Below are 22,531 nucleotides of genomic sequence, written 5' to 3'. Positions count from 1 at the left end.
ATGGCTATTCCGTACACCCTTTGACGGTGGATTGTGTTGTCTCACAATCTGGCGAGCGATATGATGTAGTGTTACACGCAAAACCTAATTTTAGTATGTTTGTTTACAATTTTATGATTTGGTTCCCAACTTGTGAATCACAAGTCAATAATTTTGATGTTTCAATTAAAATTCGTAGATGAAACGTTGATCATTGTTCGTGGTTTGGGTTCATGCATAAAATTGGAATTACAAGAATTCGCCCGAATCATTTTCGTTGATGATTACTCCACTTTTTCATCAAAAGTCGAAGATCATGAACCGTTGGCTATACGACCGAACTATACCTCATTCGAAAATCCTTGGAAGTCTGTAAGTTTTATTTTTACAATTTTTGATGAAAACAGAAAAAGATAATTCAATCATTTCTTCTTACTTTAGACTTTGAATCATCCGCAAACGAATTGCGCTGATCCGAATTCAAACAGCTATTGCGTTGCTGCCCTAGAATCGAAGAATATATATCCTCCAATTGGAGGAAGTTTGAGAAATGAACCTGTTGAAAAAGTTATTCCATTCGAATTCCGAGTCAGAGCTGTTTTTGACCGGCCAAGCCATTATTTTAGTATGTTCAATATTCACTGAATGTGTATGAAATTCAATATTCACTCAAAGTGTATGAAATTACCGAAAACAATATTTTTCTTTGAATTTTCAGCTGCTGGCGATTTAGCTGCTGTGGGTATGATAAATAACATATCGTCTGCACACCCACCATTTCCATTGCTCACTGAAGACGATTCGAATGTTTCCTTTTGTAATGCGAATAATCTGCCGTCGAATTGTGGTAAAAACTCGATTTGCCATTGTAATCACCTGGTTGAATTGAAGTTATGCAAAAATTATGAATTCTTTTTGACTGATAGCGGAAGTAAGAATTTCGATACAAAAAACCATAATTTTATACATTTCATTTATATCCTGAATATTGTTCTATCTAGCACCCGGTGGTGCTGTAAGTCATCCGATTCATTTACATGGCGTTGGATTTCAGGTGATCGATATGGGAACCCGTCAACAGTATGCAAATGGGCAAACTGGATTTAGAAATTCAACCAAATTACCGGTTGTCAAAGATACCGTTATCGTTCCCAGCGGTGGTTTCGTTCGACTGCGCTTCAAATCTTGCAATCCAGGCTATTGGTTCTTCCACTGTCACTTTGAATATCACATGCACGTCGGCATGCTAGCTATTATCAAAGTTGGTAACAAAACAGACATGATACCGCCGCCGCCCAATTTTCCAAAATGCGGCGATTACTTACCGCCAGTATATTGAGAATACTATGCCATTGATTCAACCATCTCAATGCATCAGTTTCTTGATTTATCAAATAAGCAAAAAATAAAACGCATACTCGTACATAGATTTAATCTCTCTGTATTTTGTTACTACATATAAATACATGATACATGTCAACAACATTTATCTGGTTTTTTTTTCGATCTTTTACTTTTGGTGAATTTTCTTTAACATAATATCTATTTACACGGATCATGAGTCCCTTTATCATTTTTCTTTTGGTTTGCTTTCAGTTGCGATGGCAGCATGATGCAATGAATGCTAAAAATTGAACTAAAAGCTCAAAATAATGGCAAAATACACTATTTCCTCTCCCATTGTTATTGCATTCAAGGTTCATGACAGATATATCGAGGAGATACAACTATATATTAGCAAAGACATATGCAGCTCCAAAATATGAGCCACACTGAACATAGAGAGCGAGAGATAGATTGTGGGAAGTGATGATTTTCATTTTATACTTTGTTTTAAATTGGATATACAAGTGAGTTAGACTAGAATTACATTTTAATAGCTCATATTTTATAACTATATAATCTCCAGTATCTTCTTTGTTATTTTTCTTCTTCGTCTTTTAAATATGAAAGATTGTGTGTTTTGTCTATATGAAAGCCGCAAGCTCAATGTGTAGTAATTGTTGTGTTTTGTTTGTGTATGTGTGTGTGTGTGTGCTATCTTCGTTGATTTGCAAAGTAAAGGGAGAGCGATAAATGTGAAAGGGAGCAAATTCTAGTTGTTGTTACGTGTTAAGCTTAATCCTATCATCAGATTCATATCATTTGTTTACTGTTGCTGATGCTGTTGTTATTATTGTGTGTGTGTGTGTCTGTGTAGAGGACTCCTAGCTGGGCGGCAATTCTTTCGCTTACTTAATCATAACATCATTATCTATACGTAATCATACGTCATGTGTTTAAGCTAAATGGTATTTTCTCTCCAATGTTAAAGTTTAGTTTTAAAACATATTTATTTCTCTTCATGAATTGCATGAACATTGAGATATATTACTTTATAAATATACTTTTAAGCACAAGAATGGATGCAACTTTCAAAGTTGTAATGCATCCATCTAATTTCCTCTGTGTGTGTGTGTGTTGTACATCGCAAAATTTTCTGCAGATGTTTTGCCAGAAGCATATCTAAGACTTTAAATTGAATGTGGCGTTGTCAAAGAACATTGTCTTTGTGGATCACTTGTCGTTTTCAAAACTGAAATTTACAATGTATTCTTTTGTCTATGTTTGTCTTTGTTGAAAGAGAATATGTTGGCCTTATCCCAAATTAAAACATTTTATTTTGTTTTATCTTCTTTTTTTGTGTGAACACAAAAGTTCTTTTTTCTTTGGCAATTTTTTTGTTGCTTTGTCCAAAAAAATCCATACATGGTAACAATAAATTTGTGTGTGTGTCTGTGTTTTTGACACTGTTTCCCTATTATAATCATAATAATAATGAACTATTTATATTTGTGCATCAGATGCGAAATATATTTTCTGATAATTAAGTTAATTAGTTAACAGCGCTTCTTTATGTTTTGTATTTGTAATGTACATGTTATCAAATAATTTTTTTTTCATTTTTAATATAAACACTTAAAATAATTCGGTCGATTAAAAATATAAGCTTGAAATATTACAAAATTAATATACTTTAATAACATAAATGGATACAGCGGAATAAATGAACAAACGAAAAATAATCGATGAAATCGCAATTATTTTTTCGTCAAACAAACGTGATGGAAGCAACAAAATAGCATTTGCATGCAAATAGGATCGGTTACCGTAAGGTAGATCGATTTTTAAAGTCAATACACGGAACTAACATACCAATCCAGGTGACATGCCTTAATCGACAGAGAATGACTATACTAGGAATTCTTGTTCCACAACATTAGCGTTTGAGGCTATTCACAGGTTGTACGAGATGATTTTGTGTGTGAAAATTGTCAATTGGTTACTCTTCCATTCGAAGAGTCTTGCAGAAATCTATGATTGAACTCAAGTTTGTAATTCATCACATTCCAGCGGTCAAAATGGGGTGGAGTGGCTAGAAATAAGATTTTAACAGACTTTTTACTCAATTTACACTGTGCATGTTGGGATGTGATGAATTGCGAACTTGAGATCAAACTCAAATTCTCTAGAGAACAACGAATTGATAATTTGCATGCACAAAATCGACTCGGGCAATTCCAGAATAACCAAAACCTCTGAGCCAAAAATTTCTTGCAAGCTACCCAGTTCATCGATTAAAGTAGGATTTAATAAGTTCACTACAACATATTTTACTAAAAATCGATTCACCCTAAATCCACGCCCACATATTTAATTTTGGCAAATAGCTTAAATCATGTGTGATGTATTGCAATTTAAAAAAAAAATTGCCGGAAAATGAAACGAAAAATGGTAATGCGTGAGAAGAAACTATATAATTCATAATAATTAAATTAAAAAGACAATTACATATGACCTAGTTTTTTCCCTTTGTTGACAGAATCAATGTTACATACAACTAGTTCAAGTGCTCTTATATAACTCTATGTACAAATTGATTTAAAAAAAAAATTATTATTTTTTAGCTATTAGTTGTGTTTTTTTTCTCAATTCTATTCCTTTTTTTCGGTAAATTAACTAAATGGTATTTACCAATACAAATTGCTTTGAGGTTGTGGAAAACTGGATTTTAAATATGGATAAAAACTTTTTATCTTTTGGCATTAAACGCACATCAATCAGGAATACAACCAAAAGTCTGCTTCTACTATAATATGTGTTGGGAAATTATGTGGGAATATGATTTTAAATTGATTGAAAAGCAAAAAAAAAAACTTTAATCAAAATCCAGCCACACGGATTCCCGATGAAATCCATTAACCAGAAACCGATAAAACCAAACACAAATTCACTAAATACCAAAAGAGAAACATTGGCTCGTGTCACAAAAGCTATTTATAAATGGAATAAGCTTTTCATTGTGTTCCTGTTTATGTTGTGTAGATATTTTTTCCCCTTGCACCCGTCTTCATTTTGGCTTCAGTTCATCATGTTCTTTTTTTACTTGCGATTTAGAATCAAATACGCAAATTTCTATTTTGACAAAATAGAATGAAACGATTAAATTTACTATACAAGTGTTTTTTTTTTTGTTATTTTGTTTCTTTAGCATTTATTACAATTATTATAGATTTATTAAATCAAAATTCATGCGACGCGTTGTATGTTGATTGAATCTCATATTTCATACGTTGGCATATTTGATGCTCATCCGTGTTGAATTCGTCTCCTCTCTTGTTACCGTGTATATATATATATATATATATATATTGTGTGTGTTTGTTTGTTGTTGTTTTTTTCTGTTTGTCTGCTAGTTGGGTTTTGCTTTGTTAATTAGGATAAATGAGGTGTCACAATAAATTTATGTTACTCTATATACTGGTGCACGCTTTCACTTTTTCTTCTTCTTCTTCTTCTTCTTCTTCTTCCATTTTCTCGGTGGTAAACTGAGCATTTTTCTCAATTAATTGCACGCATTCACGTCAATAATAATAAAATGCTCTACACACACATGTTGATGCATGCATACCAGATAATATGTGCTAAACATGTTTTCTTTTTGGTTCTGTCATTCTTCGTTAGAGAGGGAGAGAGAGAGATGATAATTAATTATAGATTCCTGATGTTACTTTGGATGTTGAAAGTGCGGATGGTTCGCCACCAGTTTCCGTTGGTCCTTCGACACTGCACACTGAATCTTCAGGTGTTCGTGATGGTTCGGCTTCGGTCATTTCGGTATCCTGTGCATGATGACGATGGCTTCGATGTTTTGCACTTAACGCCTGTTCGTGCAAAATTCAACGCGCAACAGAGCCGACACAGACGCGGTTTGTAGGACAGAACAGGAAGAGAAAAAGTACATAATCATAAAATAAATGACAAATATTGTTCGGAGGGTGTTTTAAATGGCCAAAAAATATGTTGGCGCGCACGTAAAACGAACACAAATTGAAGCAACATATTTTTGTGTAATTCAGTTGACTGTTATTGTTTGCATTGCGCTTATCACAGCAAAAAAACGGAAAAATAAACGTATATTTAACAAGAAAACCCAATATACAAACAAATATGAAAGCGCTAGAACATGTGTGTACCGTATATTGTATGTATGTATGTGTGTAAATGTGTGTGTGTGTGTGTGTACTTTTGAGTGATAAATCAAAGGCGTGAGAGAGAGAGAGACAAGCAGAGAATATCCTTGTACGAAGTATGTAGCATGTTGAAATTTCAGATGATAAAAGCCAAAAAAGCTGACACAAATAATATACCAATAAAAATACAAAATGACGATATATATTCACAGAAAATGCATTTGAATTTGTTTCTTTTCTTCTGTTCTTCATTGTCAAATGTTCATACACGTAAAATAACGGTTACCCAAAATACCGATAAAAGTTATAGACAAAAGAAAACCGAAAACGATAAGAAGATACAGATGGTCGATATGGCTGTATGTATAGAAGTGAAAACTGAGAGCATGAAATTGAGATAGCAAGAGAGAGAATATGAGAGAGATAAAGAAAAAGAGTGAGAGAATCAAAGAACGATTTATAGTTTGAATACAGACAAATTGTATCAAATAAATATAGCACAAGAACACATAAAAAGAAACGAACAAGAGAAACAAAGAGATTTTGGCTATGACAACGGCAAAACGGTTCTGTTCACAAAACCGAAGACCGATTGCGAAGATTGCGAAGATTGCGTATTGTGTTGCCAAAGGATAGGTCTTATCCGGGTTTTTTTTGTCCATCGTCATCGCTTGAAAATTTTCGATTATCTTTTGCTGGACTACCAATAACGAACGAACGAACGAAAACAAATGCAAATTGGTTATTGTATGCTGGATGAATTGTTTCTATAACAGAGAGTTAGTAGTCAGAGTCTGTATGCCTTTTTCACATTCCATACAGCCGAAACGTTGTGTGTGAGTGGGTCGCATTTGGCGGACGAGGGAGTAGGACTATGGCACATACAGACTATATGTATATATTTAGACGGAATGGTCCAAATGTTGGTATAAAATAACCCATTTTTTACATTTATATAGATTTTTCTTTCGATTACGAATGTATCTATTATTTTGTCAACACGAGTTATAAGGGAGCGTGTGTGCGAGTATGAGTCATGAGGCTTTATTTGCTTATTTTATTTTTGTACATATGTTATTATGTGGGCTTTGGAAGGATTGCTTCCAGAGAAGGAAAAACAAGTAGAAAAATAAAAATAAAATGTTTTTGAAGCAAAACACAAGACTGAAGAGATTTAAAAAGCAAAATCAAAATTATTTTGGCAATTTACGCTCCATGTACTCTAATCAGATTGTGCCCTTGTTGTTGGCACAGAGATAAACCCACCCGATTTTCACTGGTTTGTTTTTTGCCAACTGGCAAAACAGTTTCAAGCTGTGTGTATGCATGAGTATGCCACACATATATCTCTGGCTATAAATCGAAACGAAAACAGATTGCAAATCAGGTCTTGTTATTTTACACAGAAATACTAGCAAACCGATTATCTGGATATTTGTAGTCAGTGGAACAACACACGCACAACGGGCGCCTACTTTCAATTGTGTAGATGAATATCGGACTAAAAATATCCATACTCTAGCTCATCTTCCTATGCAACTAACAGAATATCAACGATATGCAAAAAGTTTTACGTTTCCTGTTTGCTATAGATAGCAAGTAAATCTACTACTCGAGAGAGAGAAAGGCTTGAAATCAGATTAAAGTTCATGAAACTTATGAGTGCGCTATATCTTGCAGCGAAGGAAATAAAAAGCGCAGCAAAAAAAAGGCGATATCAAAATAAAATATGAAAAGAGAAAAAAGCGTTTGCGATCTACAATTGCTTACCTTGTCACGACTTCCCTTTTTCTATAACATTCATTTTTAACGAATCGACATAGAGTAGGAGAGTCACAGTATTGGTTTTATTTATTCGTGTGTGTGTGTATGGATTGCAACAATGTTTTTTTTCGAAACGTTTTTTTGTGGTTTTGTTTTCGGTATTGAGCGGTTCGTATAGAGGTTTTTTTTTGTATGGTTTGTTTTCATTTTCGGTGGGTATTATTTTGTATGTTTTTTTTAATATAGTGATGAGTATTGATGGGACAAAAATATTAATGAAATATTAATTAAATTCAGCTCTATTCAGAATGATAAAGAATACACTTGTCTAGGTAAAAAAAAAGTAGTTTTTTTCGGTTGTTTTCAAATATATCGGAAATATCTATCTAAAGTGTCTAAAGTACTAAAAACAACAAAGTTGGAGCACACTGCCACACATGACAAAGCTTCAAAAATGGCCAATCAACTAATGGGAACAATGGATTTGCATTTTCATTGGAGTTTTGCAATTTCATGATGATGATAATGGTGGTGGTGGTGATTTTCGACCGACGTCGAACGATTCTCGTTTTCGAAACGGGTCGTAAATGGTAAAGGATGTTTGGTTTACAACGGGAAAGAAATAAAATTTACAAATGCGTTTTAATGGTGGTCTCTCAAATGCGATCAAAATTTTTACGGGTTAATTTATTGAAGTAAAACGAAATGTATATCGACAAACAGTTGCGACGAAGAACGCAAAAAGGATTTAATTTAATGGTTTAAAAATGGATTTCACAATCAATTAATTTAATTTCCGTGGTCGGTGGTGGGGAGAACATGTGCTTTTCTGGCAGTGGAATGTAAGGGAGGGATCTATCAATAAAAATGTGATCCGACGACGCGGAAACGAAAATCAACATTTTTATGATGATTATTTACATTATGGTTGCGTTTTTGTTTTTGTTTTTTGGACAGGAGGTTGTGTGTATGTGTGTGTGTGTGAAACACACTCTGAAATTCAATACTAATGACATGTAATTAGGTGACGCCTTAATAGCATGCAATGAGCATAGAATTTTCAATATACAATGAAAAATTGGATGACAAAAGAACCATTAAAATTTGGTTCTTCTTCGCACTCAAACACACTCATTCACACAAACTTTGGCTATTCGCACTCGACACACAACACACAGCATAGCAAACAAACTGAATTTCAACGAAAAAAAGAAGCTCGAACACTTTCTTTCTCACAGCAACGCGAGAGAGAAGAAAACACGATAACGGATTTGTTGAGCGTTCCAGTGACAACCAACATTACCAATGAACACCGTGGACAACATCAAACAATTGATTACATTAAGCACAACCATTGAATTTTCTACAGTTTCTAGATTCAAATTTCGTATCTTTTTTTTTACTTCGAAAAATACTTTTACTTTAATTGTACAGACACAATAAATTACCTGCAAAGAAAATCTTCGATGTGCCGGCTTTCGGCCGCCTCGACGCTTACTAATATGTGGATTATCTTGTCGGAGTGTTTTATTCTTCAGTACTTCGAGTTGTGTGTACAGTCTGATGCAAGAATAGCGACAAAAACGAATGGCAGCAAGCAGCGACAGCAGCAAATCCGCACGAAAACGAAAATCACCGACAAATGTTAGATTAAGTGGAAACGAAAGCAAATTCAAACGTACAAATTTAATCAATGAACTTCAAAGCGAAAGAAAAGTGAGCCGAGATTTAGCCCTCACTCTTCTCGCTTCGCTCGCACGCTCACTGGCTTTGTTTATAACAAACCAAGTGAAGAGATAACGAAAATTAAATGCGAACAAGAAAAATACCTTTTTAATTCAGCTCGTATATCTTCTGGACTCATTTCGGATATCGTCAGTTCGCCAATGTCTGGATCACCGATGTAAATACCAGCATAAGCACCACCGTGATGTGACGCATCATGAGCACCCTATCAATTCATATTGATATCGATTGAATGTTATGTAAGGAATGTGTTGGCACATCGCTGGAATCACTCCCCACCCAAAATCAAACGAACGAACAAATGGAAAATTCAAATGATTTCGTAAACAATTTAATCTATTCACCGTTGGTTCATTCAGTTCGAGATTGAGCAGCGGGCGGGCGGGCGTTCTAGCTGTCGTGTGGACGAAAAATGTAGGGCAAAATAATCGTACAAACCTGCTTATGTTGATACCAAAGCTTTGGCAAAAATATCAGACCCATTGTGATTGTGTTGGTGAATTGAGAACGTAGAAAAAGTATTAAAAATATTGTGCCCGGACCCCATGAATTCAGATAAATTGCGCGCAAAATGTAAAAGTTCACCGAAACAATAAATTCAGCTGAAATCGATGCAACGAGAAATTGTCTTTCCTGTGAAGAACGAAAAAAAAGAGAAACAAGAAGGGAGAAGAAAGCGAGGAAGCAAAGAAAAACAACGAAAGAGGATTGAGTGAGTGACATTTCAATTTAGAGAGAATTTTTGCCTTTCGCATGTGAATTTTTCAAAGAGAAAAACAAAACAAGAGCGAAAAAGAACAAAAAACACTTGCACTTACCCGAAATTGTGTGTTTGCATTGCGACTGGCAATGGCCAAGTGTAAACCGAATGCTAGTATTAATATTTCACTAAATTGCGTCACAAATTCCCATTTCATTTGTTGACATGTATTTGTTTGCACCTCCTGTAGACCTTCGAGTGCGGCCGTCTGTATGAGATCCATTGATGATGCGGTGAACGCTGACATATAACAAACAACGGCAAATATCATCGATGACAAATATTTCAGTAGATCGATGTCGCGCAACACCCAACGATGCGCTTTTCGCGTACGAAATTCAACTAAGTGACGATATAATTTTAATATGATTGCACCGTAGCACACGATGAAGCCAAGCTCACGGAACCATGGCTCAAGCAGGCAACGTACAGTCGATGCAGGGAAGAAATGTAGACCAACCTATAAAATGCAAACATGTATGCACACTGTTGAATTTTATTTTTTTAATATTTATGAGGCGAACAGTTCAGCAGTTCAGTTTAATGGAAAATCACTACGTTTTTAATTGAATTTTGTGCATATATTTATTTTTTCAATTCAAATTCACTCACCGAGGAGTACATTAACAAAATTCCTAATAAAATTATTTCTAAAACGGTCCACATGCCGCTCGAGATGGTCTGGCAGAAAGAGGAAATTAAAATTTATAATTAATCTGATTAATTTATTAAATAAATTCGCTAGAGCATCAGTTTGGCTCTCTTATCTCTTGTTCGTTCGCCTGCTCTGTGCGAATGTGCAACACCGCAAAGATGTCGAGCACATTCTTGCTAATTAGCACAGTGAGTGCATGGCAAAACGAGAGCGAGAGCGAGAGCAAGAGAAAACGAAATAAAAAGAACCACTTATTACCTTGCATTTTCTTTGTCGGAACACAATAATGGCTAAAATTAAGCAGCTGAACATACACGAACCGAGTATAACGCCAATCGAAAACCGTAATAAAGTTTCCGTCAGGTAATATTCTTGCGGTTCGCCGTCACTACATTCACCCTTCTCGTTGCAATGCGCACATCCGCCCGGACACCGAATACACGTATAATTTCCGGCATTCGATTCCACATCCTGTCCCTCGAATCCTTGCAGCGTTTGATTTGGCACATAATAACCGAAATTGCACAGGCATGTATACGAACTGCGCTGTTTAAAAGCATTCAAAATCGTATTACCACCTACGGCATTCACGCCACCACCTACACCACCACTTGTCGTATCATTTGACAATGATTTGAAACAAAATGTTGTTTCCGTATCACAGCTGCAATAGAAGCGATAAAGGGATTGTTCAACAATTCAATCATTGTGAGACGCATGTTGACAGACGCATTTTCATTGCAATTTGTTTTTCGTGCGACGACTCACCTGTGTTTTTTCCCAAATATTGGTTCTAAAGCATCGTTACATGGATCATCATCCGCTGCTATGAATGTGCTGGCGACAGTTCTGTAAAACACAACGAATTGGAATTTAAATAAAATGACGCGAGCATCGTATGCACGTCAAATGTATGACTTACTTGATTCCATTTGCTTGAAAGTTTACACTGAATGGCCAAAGCCATCGTCCCCTTAAAGCTCCGCAGTCGCGAAATGGTGGGCCCCAGAATTGTGCACCTTCACATGAGATGAGTAAAATAAAATTTATTATAGCACAGTAGTTTCTTTACAAATCCTTACACGCTTTCATGGTCTACTTAAAGTTGAAAATTAAAATAGAATTTCAGCTTTGAACGAAAAATGAAAAAGATTTGCCATCTATTCAGATGTTGAATGGTGTACCTTCTGTGTGATTCCATGCTAATCCCAGTTCACGCCAATACGTTCGCAAATATGTGTGATTGTTTGAAACTTCGGGAGCGATATCGATGATGTCTCGAAATTGTACGACCGCCAATTTCAGTGATGGTGCTGCAATTGCAATGGCCAATAAGCCTTCATCTTCTTGCAGCGACTCGGTGGCTATGGCATTCGCTTGGCTTCGTATTTCAGGTGTGATTATGTGCACCGGACGTATTGAATTCAAATAATCGGCTAGTTTTTTGGCTGCTTCAATCGTAATATCGTACGCATCATAGAACTATACGGTGCATGACGACCAATGAATATCGATATCGATGGCAATGCAACGAATCACATGGAAGCAGCGATATAGATGGTCGGGGGAGAAAAGATTAAGTTGAAAAATTAAAATGTGAAATTGATTTCGAAACCTTTTCTACAAAATGAAGATCTATCGTATGTGCTTGGTTGTAAGTCAAGCAGAAACACGCCCAACCATTGAATAAATCAATATCAATTCTTTCGTTTGCCGTTGATATCTAACGCCGTTTCTATATCCAACAGACGAAGAGAGAAGAAAGGAATAGAGAGTCCCGAACCCGGTGAGTCGGAACTAAAATCTTCTTATTGACATTAATCTATCCTCAGTTCAACCATAAAGTGTGTAACATGTAATAAAAGCCCAACACACATCTATATAAATATAGCTATGCATTCACACAAATTAACTGTTCCTTCGACCTCTTTATCCTCGTGCCACAGCAAAGTACATACTTATGGCTGGACCAAAAAACACGCCTTCGGGTAAGCCGCCCAGAGTTGAGCCAGAGAATCAAACCCAAGACCGACAATGAAACGGCGTTGGAATAAAAATCCAGAGAGCACAATATTGATTTGTTGTCATCAATATCATCTTGTTGTGTGTGCCCTGTGCATGGCGTCACCACACACACACACACCAAGTGGATGATGTAAGTGCACAGACACATCCACACATACATATACACACAATATAAAGCCTCTAAATGTCACCGTAAAATTTATTAGCACGCCGAACCGAGTGTGGGAGAAGTAAAAGTCAAGCCACAGTGTAAATGAAGAATAAAAAAGAACTGCGAATGGAATCGGTGTGACGCGCGGTGCGAATTTATTGAAACGAGAAAATAAAAGATTACCATCGATTGTATGCTTACCGGATCCGGTGGAGTTTCTTCTAAAACTTTTGGTTCGCAGCGTTGTTCGGTTGTCTGCTGTTGCGGTTCCGCTGTGATAACGTCGATATTCAATAATAACAATGAAATTGCCGCACAAAATACAACCGACATGGATAAATTGCACGATTTAACCACGGTGGATTGTATGCGAAACCACATCTTAGCAGCACCTTGAATGGTTTTTTTCCTATTGCCATGATAAATTTGCACGTTTACACGACTACGATGACGACGATGACGACGACAGTTATTTGGCTCCACGATATTATCGTTTATTATAGACTTTTGCGATCGTCGTTTTTGCCGATGCCAATGTTCACAATTGCTTGGGCCGTTCTCATCATCACCGCCATCTCCAACAACTGAATCGATAATGACATCATCGGTGTAAAATGTTGTGGATTCCTTCGTTTTTGCTGCTGCTGCTCCTGATGCCACATTGCCATCATCACCGAAACGATTCCGATTGTTTAATGGTAAACAATTACTCGGATGATGGTCCTTGGCAAAACCAACCATCTCACCACCACCAATTTTTTATTGCAGATATGTGTTCAGCCAACATCTGAAAAAAAAAAATAAAAATGAATATAACGTCGAATTACATTGTACACCCATAAATAACTAACTGCCTGCGCCTACAACTGAACGGGTAAAATATACGTGTGCACTGTGCATCGCAATAACGGTCACGCATATAAAATGGTCTATTCATTACATTTATTGATTGTCGTCATCATCATCCCATCACCACCACCATCAAAGTACAACAGCGAAAAAAATACACACACTCACACAATCACGTCTCGCAAATAATAAACAATGGAATGTCGATTATTATTAAAACTATATCAAAAGGATAGAAAAAATAAACAGCATCCAGCCATTGTTTAGAGCGATAATTACGAAAAACGTATGCTGTGAATGGAAATGGATTTGTGGGCAAATGAATAGAATGATGGAGGAGAGAGTGAGAAAAACCAATGCGATTGAATCGAGGGAGAAATGATCGGATAAATCAATACTGACAATAGAACATAATCACCGTTGGATTTATAACTGCATACATACACACAGAATCCATTTGTTAACGCACCATTTTTACAATTGAATTCAAATATCTTGAAGCATTTTATATGCATTGTCCATGATTTTCCCTCTTGTTTTTCAAAGCGTTGAATTTGTACGACTTCTGCAATAGCAGAGTAGCACACAGAGGCGGGATGAATAGATCGAAAGCGTTGCTGTCAATGTTTGCTCCACCACAATCGCACAAGATAGATTATTGAGCCGTTGGCAACGAACCATTAATTATGACTGAATTGCGTGCGAAGCTTCTGATTATTAGATGTCGAGACTTATAAAAGGAGCCATATTTTTCAAGCTGAAAGGCATTTTATTGATGATAATCATCTGAAAATCATAAATGATGCTCTTACGCGAATCCAATAGCTGTATCCATGGGCTGTATGGGCGTAGAACTGCGCGCGCTCATTGAACACCCATCATGGGCTATTGACATGCTGGTCGAGGGAGATAGAAATCTCCTTGAGCGAGTGCCCATATGTATTTATCTCATTTTATTTGGATTCGGTTGTTTTGTTTTGGTCTTAAGATGTTGATGTTGATGACCGCACATTTCGTTTCGATTGATTTATCGAACAAGCGAACGAAAAAAAAATAAGCGCCTTCGTCGAAAAACTAATTTAATGATCCAACACACATAAAGAGAAGGGCTGCGGTTGCTACTGCCGCCGCATTCGCCTGCGGATGCTCAAAATAAAATTGTTGATATTATTACTTTTCCTAATAAATCACATTAAAGCCGACTCACGGTTGCCATTTGAACCCGAATACAAATGGTGCGCTTTGGACACAATACACACACAAGCACACTAAAATTACCTCCATACGGTGCAACACACGAAAACCACACTTAAGAACTCAATAATGGTGATATAATGAGGTTTTGTGTCGGCATGACATTGCCCCGATTCTTGCATACAGTGAGAAAGTTTCGTGCAAAAAGGAACAGAAAAAGAAATCAATTTCACTCCGAACGAGAAAGCGAACTGTCACTTCAAGACGTTTTCAATAAATACATATCCCGGTGGAGACGAAAACTTTTCACGACAACAAAAAAAAACAATGGAAGAAAATGATAATTCTGTCGAAGTTTTCTTATCGAGCACTCACACACATACTGTGAAAGACACGACAAAAAAGGAGAGAAAGAAAACTTCTCTCATTTCTTTTGAATTTAATTTGATGCAATTGTATAGCCGAGCCGGAACTGCACAAGAATTTATTTGTTGAGTAATCAGAAATGAAGATTTCCACCATGCCAGGAAATTTTGCGAAATGAAATACGATCGTATAAAAAAGGAATTTATGCCTCCGTTCGGTCTCCCCCCCTCTCTCTCTCTCTCTCTCTCTCTCTCGTGTGGGTGTGTGTTTTGTCTTCAATCGAATAAAGTATAGTTTTTGTTTTGTCCAGAAGAACACTTTGGATGATAAAATGTTTACATCTCCATGAGAAAGACAGAAGTATGGTGAGATAGAGTGTTTGTGTCTCATTGCGACTGTTTGAATTGAGTCTCTGCAAAGGGAGCATATATCTTGTGCAACAAAATAATAAGTATTGGTACGGATGAAAAACGGCAAAAGGTCAGACTCAGAATGAATAGTAAAAGCAGCATCGGCAGCAGTTTCAAAAGCATCTCGTCAATAGTATGGTTCATTTTACGTAGGAAAAATAAAATAAGAGCTTGTCCCAACGTTTTCAAGACGTTTACACAAGCGGCAATCAATATTCTCCAGAGAATAACATAATGTTGAATTTCAAGTCCAACCTGCATTTTGCTTTTCGTCTTCTTCGTCGTCATTGTTGTTGTTGTTGTTTTTGTTGTCGTTGTCGTTGTTGTTTTTCGTCCTATTTCTCTTATTCTTTGCGCATTCTGTCTCGTTCTTCCATTAACCATTATTCATCTCGGCCATTTCATTATTTTATGTCCAAAATGTTAGGTAATTTCAGTTGAGCAAGAGAAAAAATGAGCGAGAGAGAGAGAGAGAGGCAGCAAACGGCAACAACAGTAAGAACATCAATGTTAAGAGGATGGAAAATGATTGAGTTTTTCCTTTCTTTTTTTTCCATTTTTGTTGCTTATTTTCTTTGGTGCGTTTTGCGCAAAATTGTGTTATTTCATAAAAGCGACCGAAAATAAAAGTAAGCATTTGCAAAGAGCCCAAAATCGACGCGGTTCGTTGGCCAAATTGAATAACGAAAATGGTTGATTTTCAATCCGAACAGAGAACAAAACACAGCAACAAAATACACACACACGGCCAGCGCAAAATAGAGAAAAGGCCTCGGAAATTGTCGAAGCGGTTAACTTAGTGATCAAAGCGCAAAGGCTGTTGTTGTGCATGAAAGGAATGGCGTGATGAACAAAAAAAAACGATTATTTTTTCGTTGCTTCTCCAATTTTTTTTCTTTTCTTTGTCGTCCTCTCGGCGGGAGTAAAATCAAAGGTGGGATCAAAGTGGTTGTGTGGCAAAGGAAATAGGAGACATTTTTGCTCGTTATTCGTTGTTGGACGTGCGCGCTAATCATTTGTATTGAATCAAACTGCACAACATGACACAATTACGATCAAAATCGATCGAAACTTTCGACGGCCAAGAAAAAGTTATTGGGCATTCAGTCAAATAATCCCTAGCCTGTGGAGAATTATCCCGTTAATCCGACATGTTTATCGAGGGTAGTAAGGCGATGGGGATTCGCCTGTGAATGCTTGCTGCGTGTGTGTGTGTGTAAGTGTGCGTAGTCTGAGACGATGCTTTGCCTCGCGTTCGCATATATATTCATATCCAAATCTATACTATTTATATGGGTATAATACCAAACTGAAAGATACACACACGCACACACAGCATATCGTGTATATTATTATATGCGTATCGAACATTGTATCACGTCGATCGATAAAATTCACATAAATATCTGGAGCTACTAATGTTGATGTTGTTGTTGTTGCTGTTGTACACACAGCTTTTTCACTATCACTCATGCATATTTATTTGTGCTCATTTTGGATATCATTAGAAGTCGACATCAGCCAACATAAGCATCAATAGCATCGTTGACGGATACACACACGCACACGGTCTACCAAGAGCATATTAAGCTACGGTAATGTGACAATAAAGCAGAGAGAGAGCAAAGGGGAAAACTTTAGCTTTTCGTATGAATGTTAGTAGTGACATCGTTGGCAGAACTTGTAATTGTTGTTTCTTATTCACTGTGCCAATCACAAACGTGTTCCATAGTTTTACGACTTTGTCATCCATACGAATTGTAGATGGATATGTATGCTATAGTAGAAGTATGCAGAAATTTTCATTATGGCTTGTTGAATGAGACACACAAGTAAACATATTTGTGTTTCGTGGTTTTCGATCATCATCAGCATCATCATCATCGTCATCGTCATCGACTGAGATGTCTTCACATTGGATATTTGGATATTTGTTTGTAGGTTTGAAGAGGGAGCAAGACACGGGGAGCCACATAGCTTGTATAAATATATATTGTTATTTGCCTGAAATTGAACACAAAATACACACATGCGAATGCCCAACAGAAAGAAAGAGAATAGATAAATGTATTTAGAGGAAATGGAATTTTCAATCTGATTTCGCTCAAAAGTATTTGCATTGATGTGACGTGACGAGCTGTCTGCTGTTAATGTCAGCACTTCACTCGTCGATGTGTTTGGTTGTTTTTTCTTCTGTTAGTATATATGTTGATGATGGCCACTGTGTGTGAGCGAGTCGTTTTTATTACCATCAAAAGTGGGCGAATACACGTCGCATAGTAATTTAATATCTAGTTTAGCGGATGCTATTGCACAAGATATTAACACTACTAATACATATTTGATGAGACACATCAAATACAGATGCACAATTGATTCGAAATTAATCGTGGATTTCATTCATTCATGCATGCCAGTTTCGTTTTGTTCGAAAAACGTCTGCACTGGATTTTTTTTTCATTTCGCACATCAGCCACACACTTTACTCTTGAAAAAATATTTCTCTTTAAAATTCAATTCAAATTGATTTTCAAATCATTAACTGCGAGTTGAAGAATAGGGAAAAAAGTGAAAATGATAAATTACAGCGTAAAACCTGAAAATTCGTCAATGTTCTTTTCAACACGAAGTGGCCGGAGCTTCGAGTTTTGGTGTTGAAAACTATGCTGTATATATGGTTTGAGCATTTTTATTACGTCGTGGGAAGTGTGCAAATCTTTTACTAGATTTTCTCCGAATTCATGCTTCACTAGAGCTTCTTACTGAATTGCATTTTTTTCTCTCTCTCTCTCTATTTTTCGTGCTTTTACAATCTTGTTTGCGATTGACGTTGATCATCACCGACTGAACAGCATGAAGTTTTACCACTATTGGCAAACGATATATATTCTGTTCGGGGAACACTTTACTGGATTAACACACACACGCACTCACTCTCACCAGAACACTAATCCAGAACGCAACGTAAATTCCAAATGTTACGATTTTTCGGTTGTCATAAATCTTTAATCCGAAGCAAGTATCGAAAGCGTTTTCCACTTATCGATTCCATTCGCCCGCAAAAAAGTAGTTCTCTGCTTGTGTGTGAGTGTGTCGATGTGGTTTTCTGATGTGAAATTAATGTTTCACAGTGAAAATGCTTTTGCGAGAAATATTCGACGAATTGAAATATCCGAAACGTAACGGTTTTCGTTTTTATTGATTCATTCAATATGGGAACGGATTGAAAACACACTCGTGTTCAATGTTGTAATCGAAAAGTGGTTGTGATAAGTTTTGGCTGCAAGCAACCCAACCTAGAACCCAACATTGAGTAAAAAAAATGGAAAAGAACATGTGGGATACGAAAAGTTTCTTTTTTTACGTATTCAATGTGTAAAGTTGACCACTTTTTCTTTACAATGTATTTATAATGTCTAGCTTTTGTGCTCGTCAATGTGTTTTCTCTCATTCCCTCCCGCTCTCTCTCTCTCTCTCTCTCTCTCTCTTTTTTTTTCTCTCTCTCTTGACGATTTCAATCAAAACGTAACAAAGTGAGAACAATTCGAGACAGAAAATGCTTCCATCGACGATGGACCATCGTTTGCTAGTGCTGTTGGCATTGTCACCGTCGTCGTCTTCGTCGCCATCACATCAGCAATATGCTTCTCTGTCTTTTTGCATTACTTTCGAGTTCCATTCTTCATGTTCGACACACATGTCAGAGAATTAATTAATTGAGACACATGAAATTCACGACTGATTTAATCCGGGTCAATGTGTAATCAGAAGTAATGTACAAATTACAATCAATTCGTATAGCATAATGGATTATAAGTTTAAGGACATATACATTTAGCACCGAGAAGAAAAAAACGCGCTCTGACATCTGATGGGATAAAGATAGAAAAATTTTGTCTGCATCGTTGTTGAACACTTTGCACAATGTGATACATTCGATTCGGTCATTGAGTCGAGAAGAGAGAAATGAGGAACAGACATAGAGAGAGAGAGGAATGGAGGGAAAGGGAGAGAGGAAACATGCTTGAAAATGCGAGAAACAGTAGTGGCAGCAAATGAAATGTTGTGTTGTGTTCTGTGTGTGTGTTTACACAGTACATTCTCCAAGCGAATCGATAAAATGGCACACACACACACACACATACCGAAAAAAGCTCTTTCTCTCTTTTGTCTGTATGTGTATTGTTTTGAGCTCATTCAAGGCTCATCGATAGATTTGATTGCAATGCGAATTTAGCGCTCAAAGCTATATCCATTGTCAGACGGAGTTAGCATAGAAATGAATCGACGAAGCGATAACGAACTTTTTTCCATTTACATTTGACAGTTACAATTTCCATGCATCCACTAGATTCGAAGGCAATACACATAATCAAATCCTATTTACATATGCCCCCATGCCCTTTGTGCCTGTGCTCGTGTTTCCTTCTCTTCTTCTTTCTTTCTATTCGCTTCACTATCGATTTATTCGTTGTTGTTTTCGCATATTATTTCCCGTTTTGCTAGCGATAATGTTGCTGCTTTGTTTCACTCCCTTCAATTTGATCGGGCACCAAATCTTCAAGACAATTCGTTCCAAAGTGACAACAAACTAACGGCGAAACGAAAGAGCAAAAAAAGAAGCATTTTTTTTTTCTTTGCTGCTTGCTCTTTTTTCAAAGATACGACGAACAACAGACAATTTTCGAGGGAAAAACGAGGCCGACGCTCAGATAAAAGGTATGTAATCTTCTTTTACATGGTTCGGTTTGGTAGTGTTGAGCAGTGACAACAATGAAATATCTTGTCGCATTTTATTGTAGGCGAGAGTGATAAAAGCTTTCAGGGTGAGTACGCGTTTGCTGGATTTTCGTCATTTTACGTGTCGTTTCTTGTGTTTGCAGCCGCCGCCGCTGCTGCTATCTCTTGCAGCGTTGCTCTATCTTTGACTTTGGCATTTCGTTCGAGAGCGAGGGAAAACGGTGACGATAACAATGCGGCAACAGTGAACAATAGCATGACTACACTACTTAAATTTTGAATGTATTTGGCTCTGATCTGTTTTCTCTTTTCTCGTGAATTGCTTTGAATTACAACAAGAAATGAATAAATTTCGCAGCGTTCACATACACTTAAGGCGATGAATCTTTCTTCTTTTTTCTTTTGCTCCCTCTCTCTTTCTCTCTCTCTCTCTCTTTCTTTTTGCATTGAAATCCACATGCGAGTGTTGCACAGAGCAGATGCCACTGACTGGGGCATGACTGGGGCAAAATTTGTCGGAACTGATGAAAAGCACGTGTAAAATCGGGTTCAGTGCCTTTTGTATCGAAAATGTGATTCATTGCGTGAAACAAGCGCAGCAAAAAGTTGAATACGTTGCTCTTGCTTTTGCCGCCGACGATGGTTCATAACTCTAATTTGATGCAATGGAACGGTTTAAAATTAGAGCAGATGAAGCAGCAAGTGCTGAGTACGACTCTTCAATTTTGAGCATTTTTATGACCTTTTTTTACGCTTCCATAGACTCTCATTCATTGTGTGCTCTTGAGTATTCAACGACTTTTATTTTTCATCCATCCCACATTCAAGCCAAAGGAAGAAAAAAAAATGATGAATGCTAAACAAATTTGTTCGATGCAGTTGAAGTGTGTGTGTTTTTTTCCCTCTTCTTCGAACATGATTCAGGAATATGAGGCTGCTGATTTGTGCTATTTACATACTTCTACAAACACCTACGGTATGGTATGACGACCATCAGCATGAATGCATACGGGTGGAACCACAGCGAAAAAAGCACCTTCTTTCCATGCCAATATATTATTTGATTTTGCTTGATACAAAGTGACAAATTAGGAAACACTTTGGGTAAAAAAAATGTTTTATGTGCTGTGACACGTCTTCCGAAACTTTTTTTTCTTCTTATTCTTTTCAATCCAACCGTTTCCATCATCGATGGCAAATGTGAAACAGTTCAAATTAATACGATAAACGTATTGCATTTTTCCAAACTCAAATCCGATTTCTCTGCGATGTGCCAAAAAAAACGATGAGATACAACAGCCAGGTGATGGTGTGTACCAGAGCAGAAGAGAGGAAATTTTTTTTTGCCGAAAATCGTTGACAAATAATGTAATTTGAACCAAAAACTCTGGGACGAACGAGCGCACACATACCGAGCAAAAAACGGTCCACATGAAGGAAAAAAAAAACGAAGCGAAAATTCAATAAATGGCAACTGTTTGAGCTGTGTCAGCTAGCTTATCGTGCCGAGCGTTCTGATACATTATGTTTGGGATATTCGCAACGTAACGTGTTTTTTTCTTCTTCTTCCTTTTTTTTCGTGTGAAACGCAAAAGTTTCGATTGCTGCGGCTCAACGTTACTGTGCCAAACTGATAAAACTGTGTCCTGTGTAATAATCTCAAGTACGTCTTATTATGTACAACAACATCAGCAGCAGCAACTTCTATTTATACATGAGACTTGCCATTGCACACCACCAAATATGCATAAATCTCGATCAGATGCCGTACGTACACCCTGAGAACCAGAAAGAATGATAACGACAAAGACGAAAAGAAAAAAGTTCGTCTAATGTTTGCCGTTGCATAGTGTCGCCACAATTTTATTCGTATTCGAATGGCAATTTAGCATAAACGACAACATTCCGAACCGAAGGCACAGAAAAAACCATCCCAGAAGGAAAAAAAACTGTATTGATAAATATGTGAAAATTTTTCTTGTAATTTGTTGCGGCTCAACGCAACTCAAATTGTAGTCTTTTTTCGTCGGTTTTTTTTCCAGGCTAATTCAATGGATCCTCTGCCGAACCAATGGATAGAAAAAAAGATCCATCGTATTTGTGTACGGTGTATTCGTTTTACTTTTTGAAATTTCTGGGCCACAAAAACATCGCCCAAAACAAATTCATCTTCTCCGTTTTCTGTTTTTGTTTTCATCGTCGTCGTTCTTGTTGTTGTATTCATTGAAGAAGGAAAGATTCAAAGTGGATGGAATATGAAGAAGATAAATGTGGCCAAGTAATGCTAAGTAAATTCCCTTGCCTCCCAATCAAGTGAGAGGAGTAACAGGAACAGCGATAGTTCATCAGCTCTTAGTTTTCAAAATGGAGTTTATTTTT

General features: G+C 36.8%; 2 protein-coding genes across 3 annotated transcripts in view; one reads left to right on the top strand and one right to left on the bottom strand.

The window, feature by feature from the left end:
• The window catches only part of LOC129564973 (uncharacterized), a 1,742-nt gene extending 424 nt beyond the window's left edge, over positions 1 to 1,318 (top strand). Inside the window, exons 2-6 of the mRNA XM_055439225.1 lie at positions 4 to 93; positions 179 to 351; positions 421 to 604; positions 698 to 826; positions 981 to 1,318. Of these exons, the coding sequence (XP_055295200.1) occupies positions 4 to 93; positions 179 to 351; positions 421 to 604; positions 698 to 826; positions 981 to 1,318 (914 nt within the window). The remainder of the gene's footprint in view (positions 1 to 3; positions 94 to 178; positions 352 to 420; positions 605 to 697; positions 827 to 980) is intronic.
• Positions 1,319 to 1,414: 96 nt separating this feature from the next.
• LOC129565238 (probable G-protein coupled receptor 158) overlaps positions 1,415 to 22,531 on the bottom strand; it is a 56,632-nt gene continuing 35,515 nt past the window's right edge. The window contains exons 3-15 of one of the 2 annotated variants that reach the window (XM_055439890.1): positions 12,795 to 13,380; positions 11,602 to 11,899; positions 11,340 to 11,436; positions 11,186 to 11,266; positions 10,676 to 11,081; positions 10,375 to 10,443; positions 9,821 to 10,222; positions 9,441 to 9,635; positions 9,086 to 9,207; positions 8,705 to 8,816; positions 7,263 to 7,283; positions 5,031 to 5,183; positions 1,415 to 4,434 (exon numbers count right to left, since the gene is read on the bottom strand). In XM_055439890.1, coding sequence (XP_055295865.1) covers positions 4,402 to 4,434; positions 5,031 to 5,183; positions 7,263 to 7,283; positions 8,705 to 8,816; positions 9,086 to 9,207; positions 9,441 to 9,635; positions 9,821 to 10,222; positions 10,375 to 10,443; positions 10,676 to 11,081; positions 11,186 to 11,266; positions 11,340 to 11,436; positions 11,602 to 11,899; positions 12,795 to 13,334 — 2,529 coding nt within the window. In that variant the 5' untranslated portion in view covers positions 13,335 to 13,380 and the 3' untranslated portion in view covers positions 1,415 to 4,401. Of the gene's footprint in view, positions 5,184 to 7,262; positions 7,284 to 8,704; positions 8,817 to 9,085; positions 9,208 to 9,440; positions 9,636 to 9,820; positions 10,223 to 10,374; positions 10,444 to 10,675; positions 11,082 to 11,185; positions 11,267 to 11,339; positions 11,437 to 11,601; positions 11,900 to 12,794; positions 13,381 to 22,531 lie in introns of both variants that reach the window. The other variant, XM_055439891.1, reaches the window with a different exon arrangement.

This window comes from Sitodiplosis mosellana, unplaced genomic scaffold (genome assembly GCF_009176505.1).
Source record: "Sitodiplosis mosellana isolate CC-2019 unplaced genomic scaffold, AAFC_SMos_1.0 Smas_scaffold_2, whole genome shotgun sequence".
In the NCBI taxonomy this organism is placed as follows: Eukaryota; Metazoa; Arthropoda; class Insecta; order Diptera; family Cecidomyiidae; genus Sitodiplosis; species Sitodiplosis mosellana.
The sequence above is the reverse complement of the archived record's forward strand: the minus strand, read 5'-3'. Positions and strand labels throughout refer to the sequence as shown.